General features: G+C 40.7%; 1 protein-coding gene across 1 annotated transcript; it reads left to right on the top strand.

The window, feature by feature from the left end:
- Nucleotides 1–157: 157 nt before the first annotated feature.
- On the top strand, nt 158–26,126 carry LOC306695855 (neuronal membrane glycoprotein M6-a-like; the record flags this gene model as incomplete). The annotated part of the gene is made up of 7 exons (XM_079159269.1): nt 158–194; nt 10,942–11,134; nt 11,851–12,007; nt 14,323–14,476; nt 19,929–20,005; nt 20,139–20,204; nt 25,974–26,126. 7 exons carry the CDS (start codon nt 158–160, stop codon nt 26,124–26,126), a joined length of 837 nt encoding a protein of 278 aa, XP_079015395.1.
- Nucleotides 26,127–27,505: the final 1,379 nt, after the last annotated feature.

Raw genomic sequence — 27,505 nt, 5'->3', positions numbered from 1 at the left:
GGGACTTCCCTGAGCCTCCATCATCTACAGGGAGATAAAAAAAAAAAATCACTCTCACACACATCCTCCCACACACGCACGCACACTGTGCTGAGCGCTAGCAAGGGGCTTTAAACAGCTTCACACTATAGAGACAAAGGGACTGTAACTTGCCACAATGGAGGAAAACATGGATGAATCACAAAGCCAGAAAGGTAAGGCAGAAGACTAATTTGTTCATCTCATTTGTCTTTAATCAGCTGTGCCTTTTGTTCTGTTCATCCGTTCCTCTCGGTATCATGGGATTCCTTTGTGTGTTCAGTGGGCAGAGAGACAGAAGACAGCATACATGTCCTGCAGTAGAAAAACACAAGCAGAGATCTTTGTCAGTACATTTATTTGCCAAAATAGCCTGTTTTCCTAGAAGTGGGACGATGGGCTTTGAATTCTTAATCATACCATCGATATGTCTGCTCATGATAATATAACAGATTATATAACCCTTTTTTGCTGTGCGTTTTTTTTTATGAAGGGATGCATAAATAAGCAGGTTGTTTGGGTTGAGGGTGAGAGGAGATGGCAGACACCGGAGGGTTGGTGTTGTTTTGGAGGCTGTACTGACAGATGGATGGACAGATGGATGGATGGACGGATGGATGTATGGATGGATGGCTGGGTGGATGGATGGAGGAGTAGGTGGGAGTGGCAAGGGGGGGGAGGAGGGGTAGAAGAGTGTGGGGCAAAACCTTCCAAAAAAACAGCCAAGTGGTTCAGTGATTGATGCCTGCATTGGGGTTTTCTTTGTTAGCCTTCATTGTTGGTGCTACACGCTTGTCTGAACGCCTTTCCCTCTCCTTTTTCTCTCGCTCTCCCTTTTTTTTCTGCCGTCTGTGTCACTCCCTACCCTGTCCCTCCATTTTCTTCACATCTCTCCATCACTAGCCCTCTCCCTTTCTGTATTTTTTTTCTTCAGTCATTCTCATTCACTATATTCCCAACAACATTCAGTCGGTCTCTCTGCCTTTTCATGGCTCTGTCTCTTGTTTTCGCTGTCCATCTTTTTCTGTCTCTAACCCTCTATTTTGACTCCTCTCATGTTCACCATCTCACTGTCACTTCCCTCCCTCTCTTTCTCCACCCATTTTTTTTGCCAATTTCTAATCTCACACAATGAAACAAGTAATCTTGCCGTATGTTTTAGATTTTTTTTGCCAAATAGCATATTCATATTTCTTATTGCATTGTATTGTTGTTGCTGTCAATGTTAAAAATGGGCGTGTCCATTTCCTTAATTTACCTTCAGTCTGAAATCGGTCATATTGTTGCTGCTTAAACTGATTCAGAAATATAATCGAGGATGGATTTGTTTAATCAAAAATAAACAATTATTTGCATTTGTCACACTATTCACGTTTATTAACACTGTATCCATGGTAACACGGCTATTGGAATTGTATCCCGTTGTGTGATAGGCGGATTCATGTATTTTTCTCTGGAAGGAACCTGTTTCAGCCAATCAGAAAGCTAAAGAGGGAGGCATGATGTTTCAAGCAAACGTGATTTTTTTATTACAGACACTTTTTCTTTTTTTTCTGTTCTTCCTATCTATTAGTTCCCATCCTACATCTGCGTCATTCTGTCCATCGTAATTGCTTTCTTTTTACCCCTTATCTTCTCGTTTTAATGAATGGGATGCGCACATCTGACAAAATACAGGTGTGTTTCCATGTGTGATGAAATGTGGTCGGTTAGACGACGAGGAGACATGGGGGAGTATGTGAATCTAGGCAGAGACAGCGAGTGATGCCGAGTGGCTGATAGAGACATGAAGAGAGACTACAGCGCCATATGTCGTACATGGGCTTAGTTTTAAACTGATGAATTACCTTGAATTTAGTTTTTAATATCAATGTGATGAGATTGAATGTGATTTTCACATTTCTAATGCAATGATGCACCGTTTTTTATCCAGAGAATGTGTGGAATCGGTTCCATGTCAGGGATCTGGTTCGGGTCTTAAATCAGTTCCACACAAGGCCTAACCCTTAATCTTGTGTCACAAATGGTCATCAGTTCTCTGCCCTCGTGATCTTTGACGTTTTAGGATAACTGTTTGTTTCTTTTCTTATGTTGCTGAACTTGGCTGAACACATGACTGCCAAAGATGTGCTGCTGGCTAATATGATTAATAACAACAAATAATTTGTGCAAAGTGCAGAATTCTTCTGATTATTATACAGCATATCCATACGCCTTGCCTAAGTCGTATCATTTATTGTAGAAATCAAACGGAAAACTGACAGGAGTCATGCAACTGAAAGTGGACTTAGTGTATTGGCCTCGTATCCATTTCATTAGTATGACCACTAATAGAAAGGAGCTTAATGGACAGAGGAATAAGTCAATACAAATTGACTTGCAGGCCCACAGAGGGTGTGAGGAGCACGGGAGAGAGAAAGAAGCAGAGGAGGAAGCCGTGGCAATAGTGTGCTCTGCTGTATCTCTCTGAAGCTAATTTCATGACCTTTCATTGACATAAGAAATACAAAACCATATCAAAAGGTCCAATCTGCTGCCTGTGAGTGTATGGCATTTACACACTATGAGCAGCTGGCTCACTGGGCTGTATTATGACCAATAGTGGGTGGAAGAGGTTAACACAAACCTTGATTGCAGTATAATTATTACTCTGCTCGTGGTTGGTTTGTCCAACCAACACTTTGATCCAGATATCACCAGTTTCTGGGCAGACCGCCTTGAAATGTCTTGCACCAACACCAGCCCAACATTTGCCCTCATACATAACATATATCAACATATAATGGGCAGATTGCTGTGGAAGTTATTGAACACATATTGGATACACTGAGTCATCTTTCTAAATAAGATATCTCAAAATCTGATGAGCAGATGGACATGACATTTTCCAGGGGCGTTCATCTTCCCAAGGGAATGAACATTTTTTTATTGCAATGATCGCGTGTCTTTCCCACTCATCAGCTCTTCATCATCAAGGCTCAAGGACCAAATATATGTAGGTGAGGAGTTGTGGTTGACCCTGTTGCTGGGTATGGTTGTTTTTAGATGTTTGCATTGTTTACTTGTATTTGAATGGAGGGTTTCATCAGAGAATCCTATATCATTGTCACAGAGGCTGCTGTCATAATGTCTCGGCAGCGCTTCCAGTTCGTCGATGGAGCTGCTCAAAATCATTATTCTGTGGATGAAAACATCACTTTAGTCTATCTCTCTGCCACTTGGCTTAAGGAGGGATCGGTTCCAATTCTCCAAGAACTATTTTATTGGGGATTTTCCTTTTAACAGTAAAAATATCTTGCAAATTAATTGTAATTTAAATAGCTTTCTGTATTTTATTTATGTTGTGTGAAATGGTGTTTCAGACTGTTCTGAATACTTGTGTTTTATGACAATGCAAAATGTCCCCTTTAAGGCATTTATTTATTTAGGTGTATTTATATGTGCACAGTCTACTCAGGTTAGATTGCAGAAGGATTTTTTGGAAAACAGATACAGTTAAATACATTAAATACAACGACAAATATTGCACACTTTATATTTCTGTTCACCATTTGTCAGGCTGTTGTCAGGCAGATTTTTTCTGTTTTGAGTCAATTTTAAAAATGTCTTGGTGGAATATTTATGAACACTTGTAAATCAGAGTTTTGAGAGTTGAAATACAAGAAACCATCTATTGACTGTGATCAGTCACACAACTGAAATGTAAGTTGAAAGAAAGGATTTAGCAGAGAGCTGTGGGAGGCACATAGAGGCACAACTTTAATACTCAATGCAATCGATTCTTTTTGTTTTAACTTCACCTGCAAAGGGAAACACATAGTCCATCTAGAATGTTCATGTTGTGTTTTTTATAATTACCCAATCATGATTACATGTCGCTTTGGCAGGTAGACATGAGCAGTACATGCCCATTCCATGTGTGTGCCCGTTGACAATATCAGCTGATTAATGCTGTAATGTCTCCTGTTGACAGCCTGCATGAGAATCTGTCTCAAACGCATCCATCACTGAAATGCGATTGGTCTCGCGAGTCACTGGGGCTTCCCCCTCCTCCTGTCTCTTTTACAGCTGCTCTGTATCTTCTTTAAGTTAAAGCAGTCATGAAAAAGAGGATGGTGCTGGAGCGGGGCTGCCTTCCTGCAGATATCACAGCCGATATTGTCATTAACAGAAGATAGGACTACATTATCCTACAGTGGGGAACTGGTGAATCCTGAGGATGCTTGCTTGCTTGGCTGTTGACTTGTTCTTCTCCTATAGTGGTTTAAACTGAACAATTTCTTGGTGATGAACCAGTTATTCATCCAGTCAGCACTGTGTACTGATCTCCAGCTACTGTGAATGCAGGTGGAAAGCATCCAGCACAACAAATGATATCCAAATAAACATCTATTGTAATGTTTAGTGCATTTAAAAATCAAACAATCTTGGCATGTCAAACAGGATTTAAGATTTACATTTTTTTTAACCGACTCCTGGTGAAATATATCTCGCCAAATTATCGACTGGTTCCTTGGTTGCTTTAACAACTATTGCAGCTGTTTATTTAGTGTTATTAATAAATACAGCATCAATAGATAATACAGGTAAAGATAGTATCTGTCTCTGTGGCATCACATGCACACAACTCAGGCTCTATGAGTGAGTGATGGATGAAGAGGCAAGGAGGGATTTGTTTGGCTGCTGGGAGAATCATTTCTGGAGTCCATGCCAGCAGAGTCTACAGTTAACTGTGTGTGTGTGTGTGTGTGTGTGTGTGTGTGTGTGTGTGTGTGTGTGTGTGTGTGTGTGTGTGTGTGTGTGTGTAAGTCACACAGAACATTTCCACAATCCACACAAAAGGACCTTCTCTAAATCTTCAGACTTGAACTAAACAGTATTATCTGATTTGTTTTAATAATCATATATTTACATTTTTCTGGGTTATACTCCATTGGGCTCAACTGCATCTCACTCGAAAGCCTGCATTGGGGACGAACTTGTCATTTTCTGTTAGAACAGGCCTTTGACTGTTGAGTGCATCTTCATGCCACTGTATGTGTGTCTCTGATGTAGGCGAGAGAGAGAGAGAGAGAGAGAGAGAGAGAGAGACCTCAGTAATCCTCTCTCAGAGCTAAGACACAGTGATGCAGACAGACACACACACATACAGCAGTGCGTTAGACAATCAGGCTAGACAGCATCGGCCAAATTGCTTGCCAAATGAGCACCAAGTCTCAATGTGAAATTATAAAAGCGTGTTTGAGTGGGAAAAGCTAGAAAAGAACTGTGTGCGTGAACCACACCCAGATAACACACAATGAACGTAAACATCATGTTGAGTCGAATGATTTGGTCAAATTTGGTCCTATAGATATGGGAAAGACCATTGGATGATCAAAATCAAAGGGATGGATTTGTAAATATGTGAATATGAATTAAGTCCTGGTGGTGGTGGTACTAGGTTAAATGAGAAATGATCCTCTGGAAACAATTACAATTCATGCGCAGGATCAATGTGTTGGATGGACGGACAAATAGACGGACGGACATTACCATCATTAGGCCAAGACGTTGGTTTTCCATAAATCATATTTCCAGTTCAAGTTGAAGTGTCATCCGCACCGAAACCACCAGGAACGTATACAATGACATTACCGATATGTAACATATAAAAGATTTCATCGATGTCTAATATGAATGAATGAAAAAAGGAATAAATAATTAATAATACAATGTAAACACCAACCTGTGTAAAGGAGAAAGGGATATAATGAATACATTTTTAAATGATTTTAAAATGATTCAAAGAAAACAGGAAATCAATGTTGCAGATACATTACGGTCCTTTTGAATAATAGGACGGCAAATAGATTCTTGTTGTAATAGCACATCTGAAACTATCTCCCTCTTCCTAAACAAAGAAAGCTTCCACACACAGATGAAGCACACGGCTGTTTTTTTTGTTCAGCCTATTCCACTTTCTAGCAGGTCACAGCGTCTGTCCTGTGTCGTGAAGCCCAAATACGGAAATATGGTGAGGATTATAACATGACTGAGATCGGCACACATTAAAAAAAACACACACACACACACAGACAGTGTCAGAAACAGAATTGCACAGTCATATACATGCAGATATGAAAATATTTATACGCAAGACACAAACACATTGCATGAAACCCTCTCTCTCAAAAAACAACATTCACACATGCTCGTAAAAACACATTAATATCACAATATCATAATTCTCTCTGTGCCTGCCCATCTGCTATGATGTGACCTGGATCTGATTCTTTATGAAGGGCTTTTATGGCATTACAAACATGAAATGATTCAGGTGTGTGTAAAACGAACATTAGAATGTGGCAGGTGCACATTTTGGAAATTCTGAATCTTAAAATGGCACAAAATGGTACCTTCCTGCTGGACATAGCAGACATCTTTGTTCCTCCATAACCGGCTCATATTTTGTCGAGAGGCACATTGAAATTGTACATTGATTGTTTCCACAAACTAAGACAATCGTGAGGCCGAAGGCTGACTTTGTGTTTATGTAAATGTTTCTGTGCATTCATTGCTGTGTGTGTGTGTGTGTGTGTGTGTGTGTGTGTGTGTGTGTGAAAATGTGCATTAGTGTGACTGTAACACTCGCAGAGCCACACTGTTGCCATGACAATGCTACAGGCAAAGTGGGTCAGCAGGCTCCTGCCACACCCCTGTTGGCATGGCAACAAGGCTGGTCCATTAAACCTGAGCAGCACGATGACTCACTCACACACACACACACACACACACACACACACACACACACACACACACACACACAGCAGGGAGAGGGGGTAGGAAAGCGTTGTTTGTGTGATTGTCTTTCTGTAGGATTGCTGCTCTGTCTACATGCAGGCTTCAGTGAGTCCGCATGGCTGCATGTGGGCTTATTTTAAAGACAGAGTGTTCAAGCTGATTCGGATTTTTAAAGTCCAGAATGGAGACTTTTAAAGAAAGCAGTTACAGCTGGTTCTGATAGGCAGAAACAGCTGTCAAACAACCAAAACATACCTCTTTTAACCATTATGTCTTCTTAATCAAAATGGAATCTAAAAATCCTCCCAAATACATACACCACGCAGCCTGATTTCACAAAAATATGTGACATGACCACCACAGCTAATTGGTGGCGGTACGTCATTTTTTCACGGAAGAAAAATGCCAATGGAAAGTAAACAAGGATTCCTTTGGTGGACACACAAATATTAAATGCACCCCCGTGAACATGCAATGCTCAGAGCTAGTGACGTAGTATAAACAGTGAGAACGACTACTTATGGTGGGTAGGAGGGGGAGGGGGAGGTGTATGGGTCAAACAAAGACAGACTTTCAACCGAAAGATGTGATCACGTCCCCAAGTGTTGTTGAGTTATTGTGAAGTTACGTTCGTGACATGTTTTACTGTTTACGTACTTACTTTAAGCCCAGCCATGATGTTTTCTCCAAACTTAAAGTGGTTTTATTGACTAAACTAACGTTTACATACTTATCTTCTCTTCCTCTTTTCTCCCTGTTAAGGGGTTTTTTTGGGGCAGTTTTTCCTGTTCTGATGTGAGGGTTCCGGGACAAGATGACGTCATGTGTACATATTGTGCAGCCCTCTGAGGCAAATTTGTAATTTGTGATTTTGGGTTATACAAAAATAAATTGAATTGAATTGAATTGAATTGAATTTTAAGCCCAACCTTGACGTTTTTCCAAATCCTAACTGTTTTGTTGTATAAATATAACATGAGTTATATTGCCTAAAACTAATATTAAGCAATTTTAACACCACCACCAAGTATTGCGCTGTTAGGAGGTTGTGGTCATTTCACATGTTTTTGTGAGATCACCTTGACATTAGAAGAAACTACTCTAAATCAATAGATCAAGAATCCTTGTGGAAAACCATTGATAGATGTATTTCTAGCTGTAAAAGATTTTAAATAGATTTCATTACACTTAAGATCATTTTTGGATTCAGCAGCTAGCAGCACTGAGCGGATCTGCGTCTTAAAAGACGTCCACAGTGATTATACCAGTCAGATGTGGTGGTTGTCACTTCATTAAACCCAATCCCAACGCTGCCCTCACCATGTAGTCTAATTATCTCCTTTATATGCACATGCAAGGCAGATCAGTTGGTGAAATACAACAATCTGCATTGAATCTAATTATTTGTTACAGACCTATTGCAGTTAAGCTGGACACATAGTGTAAATGTGTGATTAAGTTACATAGTAAAAGAGTCTTACTGTGCCTTTACCCCTCACTATTCTAAAAGAGGATAGATTACCCTTTATCTGGTTGCAACTGCAGCAAATCACAGTTGGAAAGGCAGCCACACAAGTGAAAATGTCTGCTTGAATCCAATTCATTCATTCATCATTCAAGGCCACTGCACAATTATACAATGTTGCAGGTGGAGAACTCTATTTGATCACGTCAAGATATGCCAAACACAGCAGGATGGCATAGAAAAGACAAAGAGTGATCACAGGTAAATCTTCATCAACACTGACTAAGGCTACATCCACACTAATACGTTTTCGTTTAAAAACGGGGTTTTAAAAGAAAAAATGATCTCCGTCCACACAAGCATTTTAGCGTCGTTTGAGAAATTATTTCTGTCCATACTAGCAAGTCTGAAAATGAATATCACATGACTGTTTGCCGGTGTAAACAGGAAGTAGACTGGTTGAGTATTATAGGTAGGGCTTGATACTTAAGATCTTTCTTTAAAATCTTCCTCTATATATTCAAACAGACAAATTTCGTGGAAAGTTTTAGAAGTTTTATATTTCACACTTAGTTACAATGCTGCAGGTCTATCTGCTCTATCTCTTTCTCACACACACATCAATTTACTTTAAAATGAACACTTACAAATCAAAGATTATGGGTCATAATCTTGTTTCCTCGGTTTTGTTGTCTGTTTTTACACTCGGAGCTCTGCTGGCTGGTGGCTGAAGTCCCTGTCTTACTGGAGAGCATTTATGCTTTCGTTCCTTTACCGTTTATGTGCGGACTTCACAATAGTTGTGCAGAAGACAATAACCATTATTAAGAAAAGGAAAGTCATCCGTTTTGTGTCCATTGTCCTCCTCAAATCCGCAAACTGTGAATTCAAACATCCGCTCTGTAGGGCTGATGCTGCCACTGGACACGTTTCTGGCTAATCGCTCCAATAACAGCTGCTTCCTCCGCATGTCGGCAGTAGTAGAATTATAAAATGCTAAATTGAACTGCACAACAGACCCAATCAAGTAGCCAACGCGGGTGTCTACGCAATCATTTTAAAATGTATGCGGTTCTACCTGTCCACACTTAACCCTGGTGTTTTAAAACGTACCCGGCTTCGGTACAATTTCTAAACTCCTTCATTTATTGGTGCTCTAAAACTCTGGAGTAGTGTGGATGCTCAGTGTAAACGTAGCAAAAGATATGCGCTTTAAAATGGAAACGTAGTAGTGTGGATGTAGCCTTAGTGACACTGAAAGCTTGCATAAGCAATAAAGGATCAAATCTGTCTAGATTGATTTCAAGTAACCAGCGGGTTGGTATGATTGAATTTAGCCTCGTCACAATTCATTCCAAAAATGCATGGTACAGTGTGAAGCAGTGGAGTAAGAACTTGTATTGTAAATCCAGTTTGATTCTCACCCTTACAATGGGAAAGGAAGAGTTTGAGGTTGCCGTTTGGAATATCATTGCTTGTATGAAGTCTCTTTATGTAGAGGGCTTTGTTTGTCTTTTAGTTTTTGTATAAAAATGAGCTGGAGGCCAAACCATAAATCTACTGCAAGCTAAAGATATGCCTCATCAAAACTACAAATATTTCTGAGAACACCATTTCTTTCTCTGTTATGTTGTGTCATGTAGCTCATGAAATGTGTGTTATGTGAAAGAAATACCTCTCACAGAGTTAAAGGGGCAGTTCAAAGAACAAACCTTTTCTGACAACATTTAGGTTGTAGTTTTATGTAAGTGACTATGACCAGATTTTCATATTCTGCCTCCACCCTAATACAGTGGAAGTGGATGGAATTTGTTGAAATTATTTCAATAACTTCAACAGTAACATCACATTACATAAATTATCTGGTTGCTCTGGTTTAATCAGATTTTTTCAAAAGGATTCATTAATGGATGGAAAATGGTGCTCTAACCGCCTGTTTGCATAACTTCTCTAATAAGTGCCCGACAAGTGTAATTTAAAGAGCTCATGTAGGCTCATGGATGTACTGTATATATGTACTGGACACAGAGTAGAAAGTGATATTGATTGTCTCAGCTGACTTTGGGTAAGATGGCACCAAAAAGTTGAAGTGTTGCAGCTGCCACAGATTGATGTATGTCTTTGTGTCAGCTGTAACTAAGTATGTATGTATACAAGCCTTGTGTGTTAATTAATATTACTGTATAGAGGAGATAAAGGCTCTAGACTAAAGCCAGATAATTATAAACATAAACTGATCATCAATAAATTAAAAATGTATAAATACACTTCAGAATGCGGTTCGGACATGTTTTGTTATACTTTTTTCTCCATTGTCAATGGAGCTAAATCTTTAAGAGTAAAATTCATTGGGAGTGGGGTGGTGCTTGTGTCATTGATTTGCATTACTTTCTCTACTTTGTTAGAAAGATCTGTTTTGATGTTGGTTGGTTTCATTTGTTCATTTTTAAGCTATGTAACTCTCTCTGTTCATCCTTAGGATCTCGTACTTACCTTATATCTTCATTACCATTGTGTGTACTAACTATCAGCTTTCCGAATCATCTTATTAGTATATATTGACATTCTGTCGATTGCTATTCAGTTTGCTGTTCAACTTTTATTTATTGATTTCATCATATTGTATGTTAAGATGCTGCCAAACCTTACAATTCTGTTTTTTTGTGAATGTCAAGGCTGTAAGGAGTGCTGTGAGCGATGTGTGGGAAGTCTGCCCTGGGCCTCTCTCATTGCTACCATTCTCCTCTACATGGGTGTGGCCTTGTTCTGTGGGTGTGGCCACGAGGCTTTGAGCGGCACCGTCACCATCCTTCAGAACTACTTTGAAGTCATCAGAGCCCCGGGAGAAACACTGGATGTGTTTACCATGTAAGTGACTCATTTGTCCCATTTATTTCTCTGGAGGAGTAAAGGACCTTACCTGTGGGTTTTAGCATGACTTGATGATGATTTGCAAATTACATAACATTCCACTCATGCCAAACATATCTCATCACAGTTAGGATGGACTCATCACAGTCAGAATCAAAAGACAATCTCTTCTAGGTGCATTGCTGGTAGTGTAGTAGCTTTTTGTCCATCACTTTTGTAAGGATCATTGCAGCCTTTTGGGGACTTTCTAATGAACACACAACAAACTGTCCATTTGGCAGTTAATGAAAATAAATAAATGTGTAGAGAGAATTGTGCTAATGCCTCAATTTGTCAGTGATGGAAAAAAACATGTTTTAGTAGATTCAGATTATTTTGCTGGCATGGTACCGACCAGATATATATGGAATTCCATTTCTGCCAAAATTAGCTATAGAGTGTTTTCATTTCTCATAATTGTTATAAATGAAAATAAATAGTCACACAACTGTGAATGTAAGTTATCTAATCATACATGTTTTCCACTCAATATAAGAGGAAAAGTGCAGGTAGTCCCGCCCACTGCCTAAACCATCCGGACTCATCTTCCATCTTTAATTATCATCTCTGACTTATATTATGCCTACAAATAACATTTCAAGATGCAGTGTAGCATGAAATAAACAAATACTTATTAATCACTGGCACTGTGTGTGTGTGTGTTCTCTCCACAGTATCGACATCCTGAAGTACATCATCTACGGCCTGGCAGCTGGATTCTTTGTGTTTGGAGTGCTGTTGCTGGTTGAGGGCTTTTTCACCACCGGAGCTATTAGGGATCTCTATGGGGAGTTCAAGATCACTGCCTGCGGACGCTGCTTGACTGCATTCGTAAGAGATCTTTTTAACCTGTAGATGTAATTTGATACAGTGGCATTTTAAATTCTATTGTTACACTTTTGGATAGAGCGCTTTGTAGCAAGATGTTTTTGGGTAGTTTGCAGTAACTGATCATTACTAATGGATAAGGATATGTATTATAGTTTAAGGCTAGAAAAAAAATATTTTTATCCTATTTTTCCTTTGGTCAATAATTACCATGAAAAGACCAAAACCAACAGTGAATTGTGAATCGTACTGCGGGTGAATCAAAAGCCCTGGTAAATCTTCTTCCTCTGTCATAGAGCTCCATTGTTGTTAAAAACACATCAGTGTGCCACATTGTTGCACTGGGTGACATGTTACATCATTACCATGAACACAACCAAAGTAGTTTACTTTGACAATTCCACGTAAAGCATGCTGCTACCACAAATACTCACTGGAGCACCTAATGTGGACTAAACTGAAAATAGTCCCCAAAAAATGCACTGTCTCCTATTTGTTTGATTAAAAAGTACAACATTTTCAGGTTAAATCGGAGAAGTTATGCCCTTATAATGAATTATCATTCATAAAAAGGCAATATCTTGTGATATACCCACATATAGGGGATAGCTGGTTACATGCTGTAAATGTTATTGATTTAAGAAACATGGAATCTCTACACCTATTCTCTATATAGAATTATGATATTTCAATAATGGGATAGGATAATAAATTGCAGTCACTAAGTTGATTAAACTGGATTCTTAATTCAGTGCATATCATGAGTTGCCTCGGCCAACAAGTTAAGTTGGAGTTTACATCCATTTCTGCAGATCAATACTTGAAATAAGTCACAGTGATTTTGACCTTTGACAACCAAAATCTAACCAGTTAATCCTTGAGTCCAAGTGGAGATTTTTGCCAAATTTGCAGAAATTCACTCAAGGTGTTCCTGAGATATCGCGTTCACGATAATGGACGGGACTGACTTCTGGTCACAGTGACCTTGATCTTTGCGCTTTGACCACCATATTTTTATCAATTCATCCTTGAGTCCAAGTGGACATTTGTGCCAAATCTGAATAAATTTGCTCAAGGTGATGCTGAGATAGATACATTGAACATTATGAACTGTAAAAACACAGAGCAGGTTTTACAGTAAAAATGTATCGAATTAGAGTATATAATGTATTCATTTATAAATGTTGATTAAACTGTGAGAAAACAGACAGATTGTGTCAAAATACATAAAGAAAAGTACCTTCGAGGTTCACCTCTGTCAATTTAGGGCATCTGTTACTTTATGAAACAACCCAGTCTATCTACAGTAATTTACCATTAAGATATTGCGAAGTGAAAAACCTTCAATTTTTACATGGGACTCTGGTATCCTGTCAGACATCCGTCTTATTAGCCAAGGAGCAGACATTCCCCATAATAGCGGAGGGTAGCACAGGTTTGTACCCCCGCCGACTGTTCCTGACCCGGACTCCACCTCTGCGGCCTCTCTTCCTGGTCCCGGGCTTGGTATCCATCAAATCGAAGTCAAGCTTCTGTCCACTTGATGCAGGAGGCTGCAGGTGAAGAAGCTCCTGCCAACTAAAGGAGATAAAAAAGGGCCGGTTTCGCTCCTAACTTGAAGTGTTTGAGCGGCTCTCCAGAAAAGGATAAAACAAAGCCACAGAAGGCAAAGAAAAGTGTGATTGTTAAGTGCAGCCATGGTCTCGTCGTCAAAGTTTGATCACGCTGATGATCATGAATCAGAAGGCATTTAAAAGACATAAAAACATAAAACACGAGTACTAAAAACACAGACGCACAGGTAACAGAGTCGCACAGGTGACAGAGTCGCCAGCAAAGAGGGCGGCGCCTCAATGTAGGATATACTGTATATTTCAAAACAAAGGGTGTAGTTATTATCTCAGTGATAAAAATGATAACGTTTACACAATTTGGGTATAGTAATACTTCTAATGAACATGACATTTTTTTACCACAATCACATTTCAATTAACCTGCAGCATGACTGGTTGTTGTGATTGATGTATGAAATGACCTATATCGTAATAGAAGATTTTGGCCCAATTGACACGATTAGTGTTAATGGGAGTTTGTAAATGAATAATGTCCTTTTTGCAATTTGAATATTACTTTACTTACTAAATGCAGTATATGAAGTAAATTACAACTTTGATAACCAGTCCTGAATACAATAAGTAACCTTGTTAAAAATAAGTTAATAATTATATTTTCACTGTTTTAGTATGTTTAAAAAGCACATCACTGATGCAAAACACATCATATTTGTCACTCATTATATCTTTTTTCTGTGTTTGCAGTTGATGTTCTTGGCCTACCTGTTCTTCCTAGTATGGCTTGGAGTGACAGCATTCACCAGCCTGCCGGTCTTCATGTACTTCAACGTTTGGTCCATGTGTCAGAACACCAGCTTGGTGGAGGGAGCCAACCTCTGCCTGGATCTGCGTCAGTTTGGTGTGTGCCATCTCTGAAATAGATGAAATGATGTGTTATATCTATGTATTGTAATATCAATTTTTATTACTGAAATAGTGAGTACCATCTCAGCATTATCTTGTGCAATGTCCTATACCATTGGTATGTTGGGCAAACTCCCAAATCCAGTAGTATAAAAGTAAGACATCATGTATCTGGTAAGAGAGACTCAGCATTGTATATGCTTGTATGCCACAAGGCGTAAAGACTGCTTTCCATGGTGCAGTCAACTTTCAACGCTTTCGTATTCCACTCACTTCAGTTGAAAAGCATGGAGAGGACAGAGAAAATCATCTATCTCTCTTGGTTTTTTGAGTTCAAGCTTGGTTAATAATGACCTGCTTTTGAGCATAATACTGTGCTGTTCTTGCCTGAGAAGTACTGGTGTCCATACAAATCTTTGTTGGATGATATCATTCATATCACAACTACAAGTCATACATTTTGAAAGAAGCAATTATATTTCCTCTCTTTTGGGTTTATTAAAGTGAAAATGGTTTTCTTATCCACAGAAGTTGTTTCGGGTGTTAAGAAATACAGGTTCTCATAATCCTGGACACCAAATTTCGCCTGCAGTGACTGATTACTGACAGAACACATACTGCATTTTTCCTCCCACTTAGTGCAGGCAACTTACTTACTTACTTCACACTATATAAAAACCTGTGTGTGTGACAAAATTACCACAAAAGTGCCACAATGAAGCCCAGATCTTTCCCCTACTCAAAACTAATTAAACTGAACTAACCTGGACTTTATTAGTCGTCACAATGGAAATGATGTAGTGCAAAGTTGGCACAACTTCCTTTGTCCACCACGTGGCACTAGATGAGGCATGAGAAACATTCATTACGTTGCTGTATCTGAAGTGTCAGCCATATAATATATTCATTTTATAAGAATGATATGAAGTTTGTCATGTAACGCAGACGTCTGACTGCAAGTAACTGGCGGGTAAGTCAATATTGGTATCTTGCTGTCCTCATTCCTGTGCTGTTATGAAGCTTGGGCCAGATTCAAGGTAGGACAGTCGAGTCACAACAGCTTGATGTTTAATGGTAAATCATGTAAAATGGCTGCAGACAGGAATAAACTGTTTTTGTGGCATTAGGTATTGGTCCTGATGGACTGCAGCCTCCTGCCAGAGGGAAGGGACTTAAACAGTGTGTCCACTCTTTCTTGACCGCCTCAGAGACCTGGAGGCAAACAAGTCGTGGAGGGATGGGAGATTCCAGCCAATCACCCTCTCAGCAGAGCGAATGATAGACTGCAGTCTGCCCTTGTCCTTGGCAGTGGCTGCAGTGTACCAGATGGTGATGGAGGAGGTGAGGATGGATTCAATGATGGCAGTGTAGAAGTGCACCATCATTGTCTTTGGCAGGTTGAATTTCTTCAGCTGCCTCAGGAAGTACATTCTCTGCTGAGCCTTGGTGATGGAACTGATGTTCAGCTCCCACTTGAGGTCCTGGGTTATTATGGAGCCCAGGAAGCAGGACTCCACAGTGGCAACCAGAGAGTCACACAGGGTCATAGGTGCAGGTGGGGTTGCATTCTTCCACAACCATTTCCACTGTCTTCAGACTGCTCAAAGTTGTTTAGTCCGCACCAGTTCCCCAGATGGTTAATCTCCCACCTGTAGGCGGATTCATCCCCACCAGAGATGAGTCTAATGAGGGTGGTGTCATCCGCAAACTTCAGGTGCTGATGTTCTAAGATTTAGAGACGTGTTTCCCCAGCTTCACATGCTGCTTCCTGTCAGACAGGAAGTCTGTGATCCACTTGTAGGTGGAGTCGGACATGTGCAGCTGGGAGTGCTTGACCTGCAGCAGAGACAGGATTATGGTGTTGAAGACAGAGCTGAAGTCCACAAACAGGAACCTGGAGCCCAGGTGCTGGAGGATGAACTGAAGGGCCATATTGACTGCTTCGTCTACAGACCTGTTGGCTTTGTAGGCAAACTGCAGGGGGTCCAGGAGTGGGTCGGTGATGGTTTAGAGGCGAGACATGACAAGACCCTCAAAAGACTTCTTAACCACAGAAGTCAGGGTGACGGGCCTGTGGTCATTAAGTCTTGTGATCCTTGGTTTTCTGAGGACATAGATGATGGTGAAGCATCATCTTGAAGCAGGGGGGTACGTAGTATGTTTCCAATGAGGTGTTGAAAATGTCTGTAAACACGGGAGACAGCTGATCAGCACAGTGTTTCAGGGTGGAGGGAGAGACAGAGTCTGGGCCGGCTGCTTTGCGGGGGTTTTGACTTTTAAACAGTCTGTTAGCGTCTCTCCAGAATAGAAAGAGTCGTCATTGTGGTGGGGGATGGGGGGCTCTGGGATGTATGGATGTGAGGCGCAGGCCCCTGCTGAGCTGGGGGAAGGGGACCTGGTGGTCTATAGCTGGTGGATGGGGTCATGAGGGATGGGGTCAGGACTGTCCCACTGTCTTTTAAAGCAACAGTAAAACTTGTTCAGGTCATTTGCCAGGCAGAGGTCATTCATAGAGTGGTAGGTTTTAGGCTTGTAGTTGGTGATCTGTCTGAGGCCTCTCCAGACAGAAGCAGAGTCACTTGCTGAGAGATGGTGTTGCAGTTTCTCAGAGTACTGTCGTTAAGCATCTCTCACCTCCTTGCTAAACCTGTATTTTGACTCTTTAAACCTGTCCTTGTCCCCACTCCTAAATGCCTGTTCTTTTTGCAACCTTACCTGTCTGAGTTTAGCTGTGAACCAGGGTTTGTCGTTGTTGTAACTCACCCTGGTGCTCTTTGGAACACAGCTGTCTTCACAGAAGCTGATGTATGACGTCACAGCCTCTGTGTACTCATTCAGACTGTTGGTAGCAGTCCTGAAAACATCCCAGTCTGTACAGCCTAAACATGCCCAAAGATCCTCCGTAGCTTCACTGGTCCACTGCTTCGATTTCCTCACGGACTATTGCAGGGCTGACACAAAGAGACAGACATCCATTCACGCTCACATTCACACCTACGGGCAATTTTAGAGTCAGCAATCAACCTAAGCTTTAAGTCTTTGTGGGAGGAAGCCGGAGAACCTGGAGAGAACCACGCTGCCATGGGGAGAACATGCAAACTCCACACCGACGCCCTGTTTGCAGTTCATTGCTCAATATCATCAAAGCGCAATGAGATATCAACACGCTTTCAATAACTTTTGATCAGCTTTGTTCAGTACTGATCCACAGTAAATTTAAGTAAAAAAGCAATCAGACCGAGAAATTTGTATTGACCAGATTGGAATTCTGCAAATTTACTCTAAATTCAAAATGGCTGACTTCCTGTTGGGTTTAGAGCAGTGTACATGTGATACATCTGCCTACTACATTTTATACATCTAGGTCAAGGTGAGGGCTACTTCATTGAAAATGTGTAGGGGTGCTATCGATGCCCCTTGCCACACCCGAGCACAAAAAGCATAACAGATACCATATTTTAGCTATTTTAAAGCATGCCAAGTTTCGTTTATTTATAAGCCTCACTAGCCCCTCAAAAACAACTTTGTGTTTAATGGCGAATGGCACAAAATCAAAGCACGCCACAGCAACATAGTTCCATCAAAAGTCACACATTTAATAACTTTTCATCATGAAATTGTTAAGATAGTACTGAACGAATTTGGTGTTGATGTGATGGAATCTGTAGGAGTTTGTTAAAGTACAACCTCTGTAAAAACAGGAAATGGGCAAAATGCCTTAAAATTGACCAAGTTGGCCCTCTTGGATTCGATTAGAATGAAACTTGCACAGTATGTTTCAGGTCCTTATGTGGATATGTCTTGCAAATTTTGCTCCTTTTGAAGTTTATTGGTCAAAATCTTCGAAACGCAATAAGAAATAAAAAAATCTGATCACATCTAGGGTTCAGGAAGAGTAGAATAGAATAGAAAAACTTGTTTTAAAAAAAATTCCAAATAGCAGAAAATCTAGGACTTGAATGGTCCAATAGGCTTGTTTGTAGAGGACACGAAGCCGGACAGCTGTGCCAAATTTCATGTCAATCGGATATACAGTGTGAGGAGCGTAGACCTTCAAAGTTTGACTTTAGTCCCCCCAAGCACGGGACCCAAAACATATGTGAATATTCACTAGTCCTGATAAGTATGCCCTTAGGCCCTAATTATAATAATCCTAACGATCTTAATAATTCCTTCGCCGACGTAGTAGCTCGGGCCATAACAATAATAATAAGAAGACCAGTACGTCATCTGCTCCGACTTCGTTGGTGCTCAGGCCAAACATACCAGTTTTAATAGGGCCTTCGCAGCCCGACCGTTGATTGGTGCTTGGGCCCTAATAATAATCCGAGCTATTTCAATAGGACCTCCCCAAACGAGGTCTGTGTTTGGGCCCTAATAATAGACATTAAAAGAACAGTAGGTCCTCCGATCTGACTTTGTCGGTGCTTGGGCCCTAATAAGAACAACAATAGGTCCTCCACTTTGACTACATCGGTGCTTGGGCACTAATAATTCTAGCAATTTTAATAGGGCCTTCGCTGACCACTGGTTCGGGGTCGGACCCTTATAATTATATCAAACTGACAAACTCAATAGCACCTACCATGTTAAACCCTAATAATAATTCCTAAAATGTAGCTTGTCAGTGCTCGGGCCCTTAGAACAATCATTAGAAGAAAAATAGGTCCTCGTCGGTGCTCGGTGCTCGGGCCCTAATCATTTTTTAAATTTTAATAGGTCCTTCGCTGAATGCTGGTTGGTGCTTGGGCACCAATATTAATCATATAAGCACAGATTTGCACTTTCTTTGCAATTGAGAACACACTCGTTTATGGAACTGAAAACCACACAGTATGAAAATAATGATTCATTCTAGTATACACCTTTATACATGTTATCAATACATATTGTATTTTAACAACATATAATGATTATATATTATTTTACATGATGCAGTCACAGCTCTGTCCACCATCTTGTTCTCCAGAGCGCCCACATAAGACCAGAAGACACACACCAAGAGGCATTTTGTAGAGTATCTTGCAGCACTGTCCTCTACTGTACAACGTTTTTAACTGCCAATTGGCCTCCTGTCAGGAAACTAATACATGTATTTGATAAACATTTCTCATGGATAATAATTACAACATTTCACTAGAATAAAATTGGTGGTTCATGAAGGTTTGGATTCAACACTGATCATTTTCAGGTCACTTTGAGTGCATTCCCACCAGCAGCACACTGTGGTCACACTGTACAGTTCCAGTGACTAACAGTGAAGTGCCAGTGAATCATAAATGTCAGTCCATTTTATTAACTAAATTCAGATACTTGTTCAGAGCAGCAGGAAAATAATATCCAGAGGTTCTTCAGTATATTCATCAGCATTCTTGCAAAACAACGATGGGTGAAAAAGATGGCCAGAGTAATGAAGAATATGTGTTTCTAATATTTCTGTTCATCAGGAGCGGTGACCATCTCTGAGGAGAGGAAGGTGTGTACTGGTTCTGAGAAGTTCTTCAAGATGTGTGAATCCAATGAGGTAAGAAGAAATGGAGAGACGTTTCAAGAAATTTGAAGTGATAGAGACAGCAAATATGATTTGTGACCCGTTTCAAAACAAAAAGCTGAGAAATTTAAACTCAACCAAAAATGGCTTGTGTTGTGTGTTACAGCTGGACTTAACCTTCCATCTATTCGTGTGCACACTGGCAGGAGCAGGAGCAGCTGTCATCGCCATGGTGAGAACCATTATTCTCATATCTAATTGGCCATGGGCCTTGAGTACTAATTGCCATTGGTATGACCTCCAATCCGTGGGTCAAATTACAATAGGAAAAAAATACTCACAAAGCTCACTGAAACAGCTCTTGTGCCCTATACTCGAAATGTCTTATACTGTACTGAATATGTTTTTTAAATTTTTTTTAAATGTTCTGTCTTTTGATTTGCAGTTGTTCCCCACCACCGATAGTTTAGTCCTGCCCCCTTTCATAACCCATAAACCATTTGTCTTAGACATTTGTGGAAGACATCAAGTTGTTGTAACTTGGCCATACCTTGTCTAATCTGCTCCAAATATCTAATGCTCCATCATATTCTGTCCCTTAAGTCATCTATAAGACAATTTTGAATTATAGTCATAGCGCCACCTACTGGCAACAGGAACCTACAGGTTGTGTACTTTTACATCCTCCTCCTAGAAGATCAGTCACATCCCTCTTACATTTTGTCAGAAAAGCCTCAAGACCTCGACAGTGCTTCGTTGCAAAGATTGTAAGTAATTGTTGAACGGTGGTGGCTTGGCGGCTTGGGGAATTTTGAACCTTCGCCATGAACGAATAAACTGTAAAACGTTACTCGAATCCACACGGTCAGATCCTTTCCAAATTTCAGCTGTCTGATAAGACTCCAGGCCTGAATACATTTATAGGCCAATTTATAGGGGGGGGGGGGGTGCTACGTGCGTGCTACTCGCAGGTGAGCGACTGTTGCATCGTGCGCGCGGATCGGGGCGGAACACTGCCGTGCGCGATACAGAGAGCAGGGGCATTGAAAACCCGCGACCATGTAGTGACAGACATGACATGCCAGCGTGTAAATAAATTAAGCACAACTACTCGTCCTTCAAGCTCCCGTCTCTCGGCTCTTCTACTTCTTCTACTCTTCTACTTCTACAGGGTGCGCGCATGACAGCTCTCATCTCGTTCGCAGAGCACGTATTTTAAACGTTAATATCGCAGACGATCATGCTCATTTACTCGTGGCAGCCAAAATCGTGATCGCGATTAAAATTCGATTAATTGTGCAGACTGAAAAAAAATCATAATGCGTCTCTGGTATTGTTCAGGGGGCCGGACCAAATGTGGAGGCGGGCCGCATCCGGCCCGCGGGCCGTAGTTTGGGGACCACTGCTTTAACCCCTATATGTTTTGTCCTATATAGTTTTGCCCCTATGTGGAGTTCGGGTGCTTCACGTCAGACTCGCAGCCTTTCCTAAAAGAAACTCCAGAAGGACCTGATGGTTCACTATTGCTTTTCTTTTATTGCAACATAAACAAAAAGAGCCAACATAAGACGCTATTGTTTGAATGTCTTTGGGGTTTCTGCTTCAGCGTTGCTGATGCCTTTCAATCAGCTGCTCCTGTCACAGGCTGAGGCCGAGGTCAAAAACGGTATCGCCGTCACCCGCTTTCTCCACCTCCCTATGCGCCATAACCACCATCTTATAGGTTGCCCTCCTCACGTGTGGTGCACACTTGCTTTCAACAAAAATAAAATAAAAAGATCAGTAATTAAAATACATAGTCATGAACTCAAATGCGGCTCCTACACACCAGCCCCTAATTGTTCTCTAAAGAGTCAATTAAATGTATTACCAAAAAAAAGGAACTATATATAAAGAACTAATCAATGTTTTTAGAAAAATAAAGTATATACATTACATCCCTTCATGGCTGTCTTGTGGCTTTAGAAGGAAGGCCTATTCTTCATTCTCTAGAATGCGGCACAGCTTGGTTATGGGCTTTTCCTTGCGGCTGAATTTCCTTTTATAACCCAGTATTTCTTACGAAGCTCTGAAAGGATATGGTTTCTACCACTGTGTCCAGAGCATTTGTGGATGTGTCTTAGAATGAGAACTGAAATGTGAGCATCTTTGGGCAAGATACAGGGGTGCTTGGTTTCATCAGGCATTGCAGATCTAGTCAGTCGGCCACCTACTCTTATAATTCCTTCATCTAGCATAGGATCAAGCCTGCAGATCTTACTGTTCTTTTGCACTCTAGATGGGATCGTTTCCAGCGTAGCCATTTCAGCTGGGAATGATTGTCTCTGGACATAGTCATAATGTCACCTAATGGCAACCATGGCCATATGCAGTATTTCAGAAATACAGTGGTCCAAAAACTGAGTTCCTCGGCATACCACCTGAAATTTTTGAAAAATTAGATTTTCCTAAAGATAATTTACTTAAAATGATATACACCTTTATTCAATCTTTATGTTTGAGTTGCATCACTTTGAATCTTTGAATTTTAGAAATATGTCTCACAGCACATAAATGTAAGTAAAATGTGTGTTTTACAATAACAAAACAAGAAAAATAAATAATAGCATGTTATTACACTATAATTATCCAAGGTGTTTGCGCTGTGAAATTGAGCCTACAGGTTTCACTGTATAACCCAAAGAACATATATATTTATGTCATGATAGAATTCTTGTTTGTGTTAATCAGCATATTTATTCTATTCTGGGTGCACTGGGAAGTGCCTGCTCTTCCTCTCTCATCTCCATCACCTTCTCTCTTTCTTCTCTTGTAACCTTTCTCTTCCGCTCCCAAAGCTGAGCATTGATTGACAGTCTTCACTTTTGTCTCTGTCAGTGAAGAGAGTAAACGCATCAACTATCAAGTGGTGAAAGTGAAACTAACTAATTAAACGGGACCACACAGAAGCTATTGGTCACATGGTGTCTGTGGAGGAATGACGTTGACAAGTACAATACTGAAGTACAATACTGAAGTACTTTACTTGAGTTTTTCAATTTTTTTTAAGTTTTACTTTATAGGTCTACTCTACTACGTCAGAGGGAAATATTTTACTATTAAAGTTACTTTGCAGACTGAGAATATAAAACCTAAATTAAATTAAATAAATAATAAATATGACACAATAACATATTATTCTGCATCAGTATATTTAGCTAATAACAGTTTTATACTTTTCTATGTGTAACATTTTAAATGCAGGATTTTTACTTAACACACTATTGTACACTGTACTATTGCTACTTTTCCCTAAGTAGAGATTTGACACTTCTCCCAACTGTACTCAGCCTCCTGTCCTCTGCTGATAGAGCCCATAAGGTAGGTTTTTCTCCTGCTGGTGGGATGTCGAACATATAGAGTTTATTAATATGACAAAGAGTCCTTTTCATATGTATGCTTTACACCACGGGTTCCCAGACTTATCCATGCTAAATAGCATTGGATTCAATATATCTGTTTTCAGCTAATTGTTATATAAAATGACAAACAATAATGCTCTCTCTGTATACATAGATCTATATACATATATACACAGTTTAGGCTTAACTGTATGTGGTCCGTAGGGGGCACCAAAGTTCAACAAAGGGGAGAGTTCTGTCAACACAATACAGCTGCTGTTGTCTCAAACCTGCTGTCTGTTCTCTACCCAGAAATAAAGTGTTCACAATAGAAAAGTGTTTCAAATATTTTCATTTCTATTTTAACTTGTATTTAAAACTGCAATATCGTATTTTTTGGCAACTTGGGAGCAGCAAAAATAAGCCGTAAACACCACCTCATATTCACATTCAATGGCAAACTCATCATTACACATCCAGCATATACACAGTATCAGTAGCACTCATATGGACTCGTGTGTGTGCTGTTCTTAACCGACTCCTACATCTGGCTCTTTAGCTCTTGAATGCAGCACTAACTGTGTCACTGGGTTTTTAGAGCTATTTCACTGAAAACAGCTACCTGCTGTGGTCGAAAACTACACTAAGAGAGCAACATACCAATGCGTCAAATAACGCAGCTCGGTCAGTGCACGTGTTAGTGACGTCATGTCAATATATGCTCGTTACATGTGTCTTTTCAAAATAAAACTTCCGTCTTGACAGGAAGTTAGGTTTAGGCAACATTACTACTTAGTTAGCTTTGGGAAAAGAGCGTGTTTGACGTTAACTTGACTGACTAACGACTCCCGTGACTAGCAACTAACGTGAGCTGTTAGTGTTGTTCGTCAACAACTACACAACAAAAGGTCAACTTTACCATTCATTTTGCACGGAAAAAAACATATTTCCACAAAATATTTCAGCTGTGAGCATAGCTGTGGCTGGGAGTCACGACACTCAAAAGGAAAGAGTCACTGCCATCATAGATGGGCTTTTCTGATCAATGTCATTTGTTCGGGTGGGTGGTTGGACCCCCATGTTGACCCCCCCCCCATGGGCCAGAAGATTCCAAACGCAGTTTGGATCTACGCAACCTAAACCAATGCATTACCCGCAAGACGTTCCACATGCTGAGTAACAGGCAGTTACTGGAACTGGTTCAGCTGGGCTTAGTTCACCACAATCAACTTAACGGATGCATAAGTTCACATCGAGGTGGCTCTGAAACACAGGAAACAACAGGCAGCCATGGAAAAGCATTTCACCTCTACTACTGGGTCCACACAATCTAAATTCAGTCATCATACTTTAAAAAAGCCAACTACTAACTAACAACAGAGCAAGAATACACACAATTTGAGAATGGTCTGATGGTCACCGTATCTGCAGCAAGCTAATATTAGCTGATGATACCTAAGTGTACTCGGGCCTGCTGCCTTGGCTCTTGAGTTAGCCAAACATGACCAGATCTCTGCCTCAAGTTTACAACTCTAACACAAATGCTTGTTGATACCATGAGGGATTATTTTTAGCTGCAGGGTGAGCGAATGCTAAAATGGAGTTATTTTTGTCCAGAAGTGGGCTGAGCAGCATTAGTGTGGTTAGGTTGTGCAGCTTAAAGATGGATTTAAGGGACTGTGATTTCTCCACCTCTTTTTTCCCTCTCATTTATCTACCTTTTATACAGCCCAATTGATCTCACTCCTAACCAACTACTGGGAGAAGAGCAACCCTCTCTTTTATCTACCACCCCCATCAGGGCACCCTAAAGATTGTGTATCGTTGATGCAATTCAATGCACATGTGAAAATATGCACCTGGTGGTGGGATGGCAACAGCAAGATCTAAAAGACAAAAACAAAGTATCCAATGTTTGTTTTTTGTTTTCTTTGTATGAAAGCAAAAAAAGTACTGTGACCATAGACACTATATAGTATATACAGTACACAAGATATACCATTGGTATGTAGTATGAATTTTGCACGTTATTGCTGTTTAGTGGTAAGAGTGATGGAATAAATTTGAAAGAGATTTGCGGACATTTTCTCCAAAAGAATACAAATGTTACTACATGCACCTGGTAGAATTATCATTGTGTCCACACACCTAGTATCTATTGTTTAAGCAGACTTTGTCCAAACTTTATCTGTATCTCATTTGTGTACCTTTTGGTCTAAAGCAGGGGTGTCAAACTCATTGTTGCTCTGGGGCCGCATCGGCATCATGGTTTCCCCCAAAGGGCCGGTTGTCGGCGGGGGGGGGGGGGGTGTGTGCTGCTGCTCCGTCGTCGTCGGCGGGGGGGGGGGGGGGGGGGGGGGGGGGCTGCCACTTACGCTGGTGGAGGTGTGTGCGCGCGGATCGGGGAGGAGCTCCGCCGTGCGCGATTTCCATTTTTTTTTTTTTGCTGGTAGATTCGCGGGCCACATAAAATGACGTGGCGGGCCGGATCCGGCCCGCGGGCCGTATGTTTGACACCCCTGGTCTAAAGTGTCAGTATATGCAAAACAAACTAGAGGTTTGTTTTCTGGTTTACTTCATATGTACTTGAATCAACCTTGGCTTTTCCTCTCCTCCTTCAGGTCCATTTCCTGATGGCTCTAGCTGCTAACTGGGGCTATCTGAAGGACGCTAGCCGGATGCAGAAGTATGAGGACATCAAATCGAAGGAGGAGCAGGAGCTGCATGACATCCACTCCACACGCTCCAAAGAACGTCTCAATGCCTACACATAAACACACCCTTACGAGAGAAACAACACACGCATACCAGTCACGCACACACACACACACACAAGCTGATATACACACACAGACACACACAAGGCCTGACAAAAGCCTAAGGATAGCAGAAACATACAGTACACACATGAAAGAAAAAACGACAAGACAAACATACATTCAAAGACAAATTAGGACATTAGGCAGATTTGATGACATAAAAATGATGAAAACACAAAAACCATGCAGTAGATCATTGGCTCAGGTGATCTGTGCTAACACTTTAGCATCCGCTCTGTTGGTTAACCTCATACTTATATTAACCGTGACTTTGACTTTTGAGTGAAGACATTACCATTACCTAAAAAGAAAACAAGCACAGAACCAACCCTCATCACAGGAAGTGGTGCTGGTGATGGCAGATTGCATACTGCTAAAAGTCACCGATCAGAAGCTCCACAATCACGTGATCGCATAATTCAAATTGTTCCAAATAGGAAACCTGGCAACATCGACTTTACAGAGTTCATGATACTTCACTCAGAAGTCATAAAGGCCTAAGTTTACCAGGGCTGGCCTCTCGTTTTTTGGCCCGAAGCTTGCCTTCATCTTCAATTCCCCAAAGTAGCTTTGCAGTGTGTGAATGGGCAGAACAATCAACTGGAAAACTACTAAAGAGTTTGTTAAACAAAACAAGTACAGTGTGTGTATAATATAGCACAAGAAACATACAAGATATTGCAGAAAGAAACAATGATGACCAGAAGAACCCAAAGATTTTTTTAATTTTAATTCACTTGTTTGTGGTCTTAAACATCTAATTAGTTTGGGCCACCTATGCCTTTTTCTTTTAAAAACAAATGCAAATATTGTGCTAAAAGGTTGGTCTTTTCTTGGTGTCATTTTTACTGGCTTAACCTCGGTCACCATGATGATCATCATAGCTTGCTGCAGAACTGCTATGAGTTGTTAGCATGGTACACTAAAGTCAACAATCTACAGCAGACACAAGGTGGAGTTAAGTGTCTATGAGCTCACCCCGTAATGTAGGGGCCGTTCAAAAGGGCGAAGTCACTGTATCTCCCCAACAGCATCAAAATGTGCAGTACAGACATACAGAATTCACCCACACAGACACTCACGCACACACACACATACCGTAGATGTGGCTGAATGGTCGGTGTTGTGCAGGCAGTGTTGTATGTTGTTGTCATGCTGTGTCGTGTCGTTTCGCCACATTATGATGACTGGTATTGCAGAGAAATATGATCCCCAAGGAAATGTTTACCTCCCAGGTACAAATGGGTAGCTTTGATACCTTTTCCTTTCCTCCCCTTCTCTTTTTGACTCATTTTCCCTTGAACCCTACCCATCTTCTTTCTCTATGTGCCCCT

This window comes from Pholis gunnellus (genome assembly GCF_910591455.1).
Source record: "Pholis gunnellus genome assembly, chromosome: 5".
In the NCBI taxonomy this organism is placed as follows: Eukaryota; Metazoa; Chordata; class Actinopteri; order Perciformes; family Pholidae; genus Pholis; species Pholis gunnellus.
This window is presented reverse-complemented; position numbering and strand designations above follow the sequence as displayed.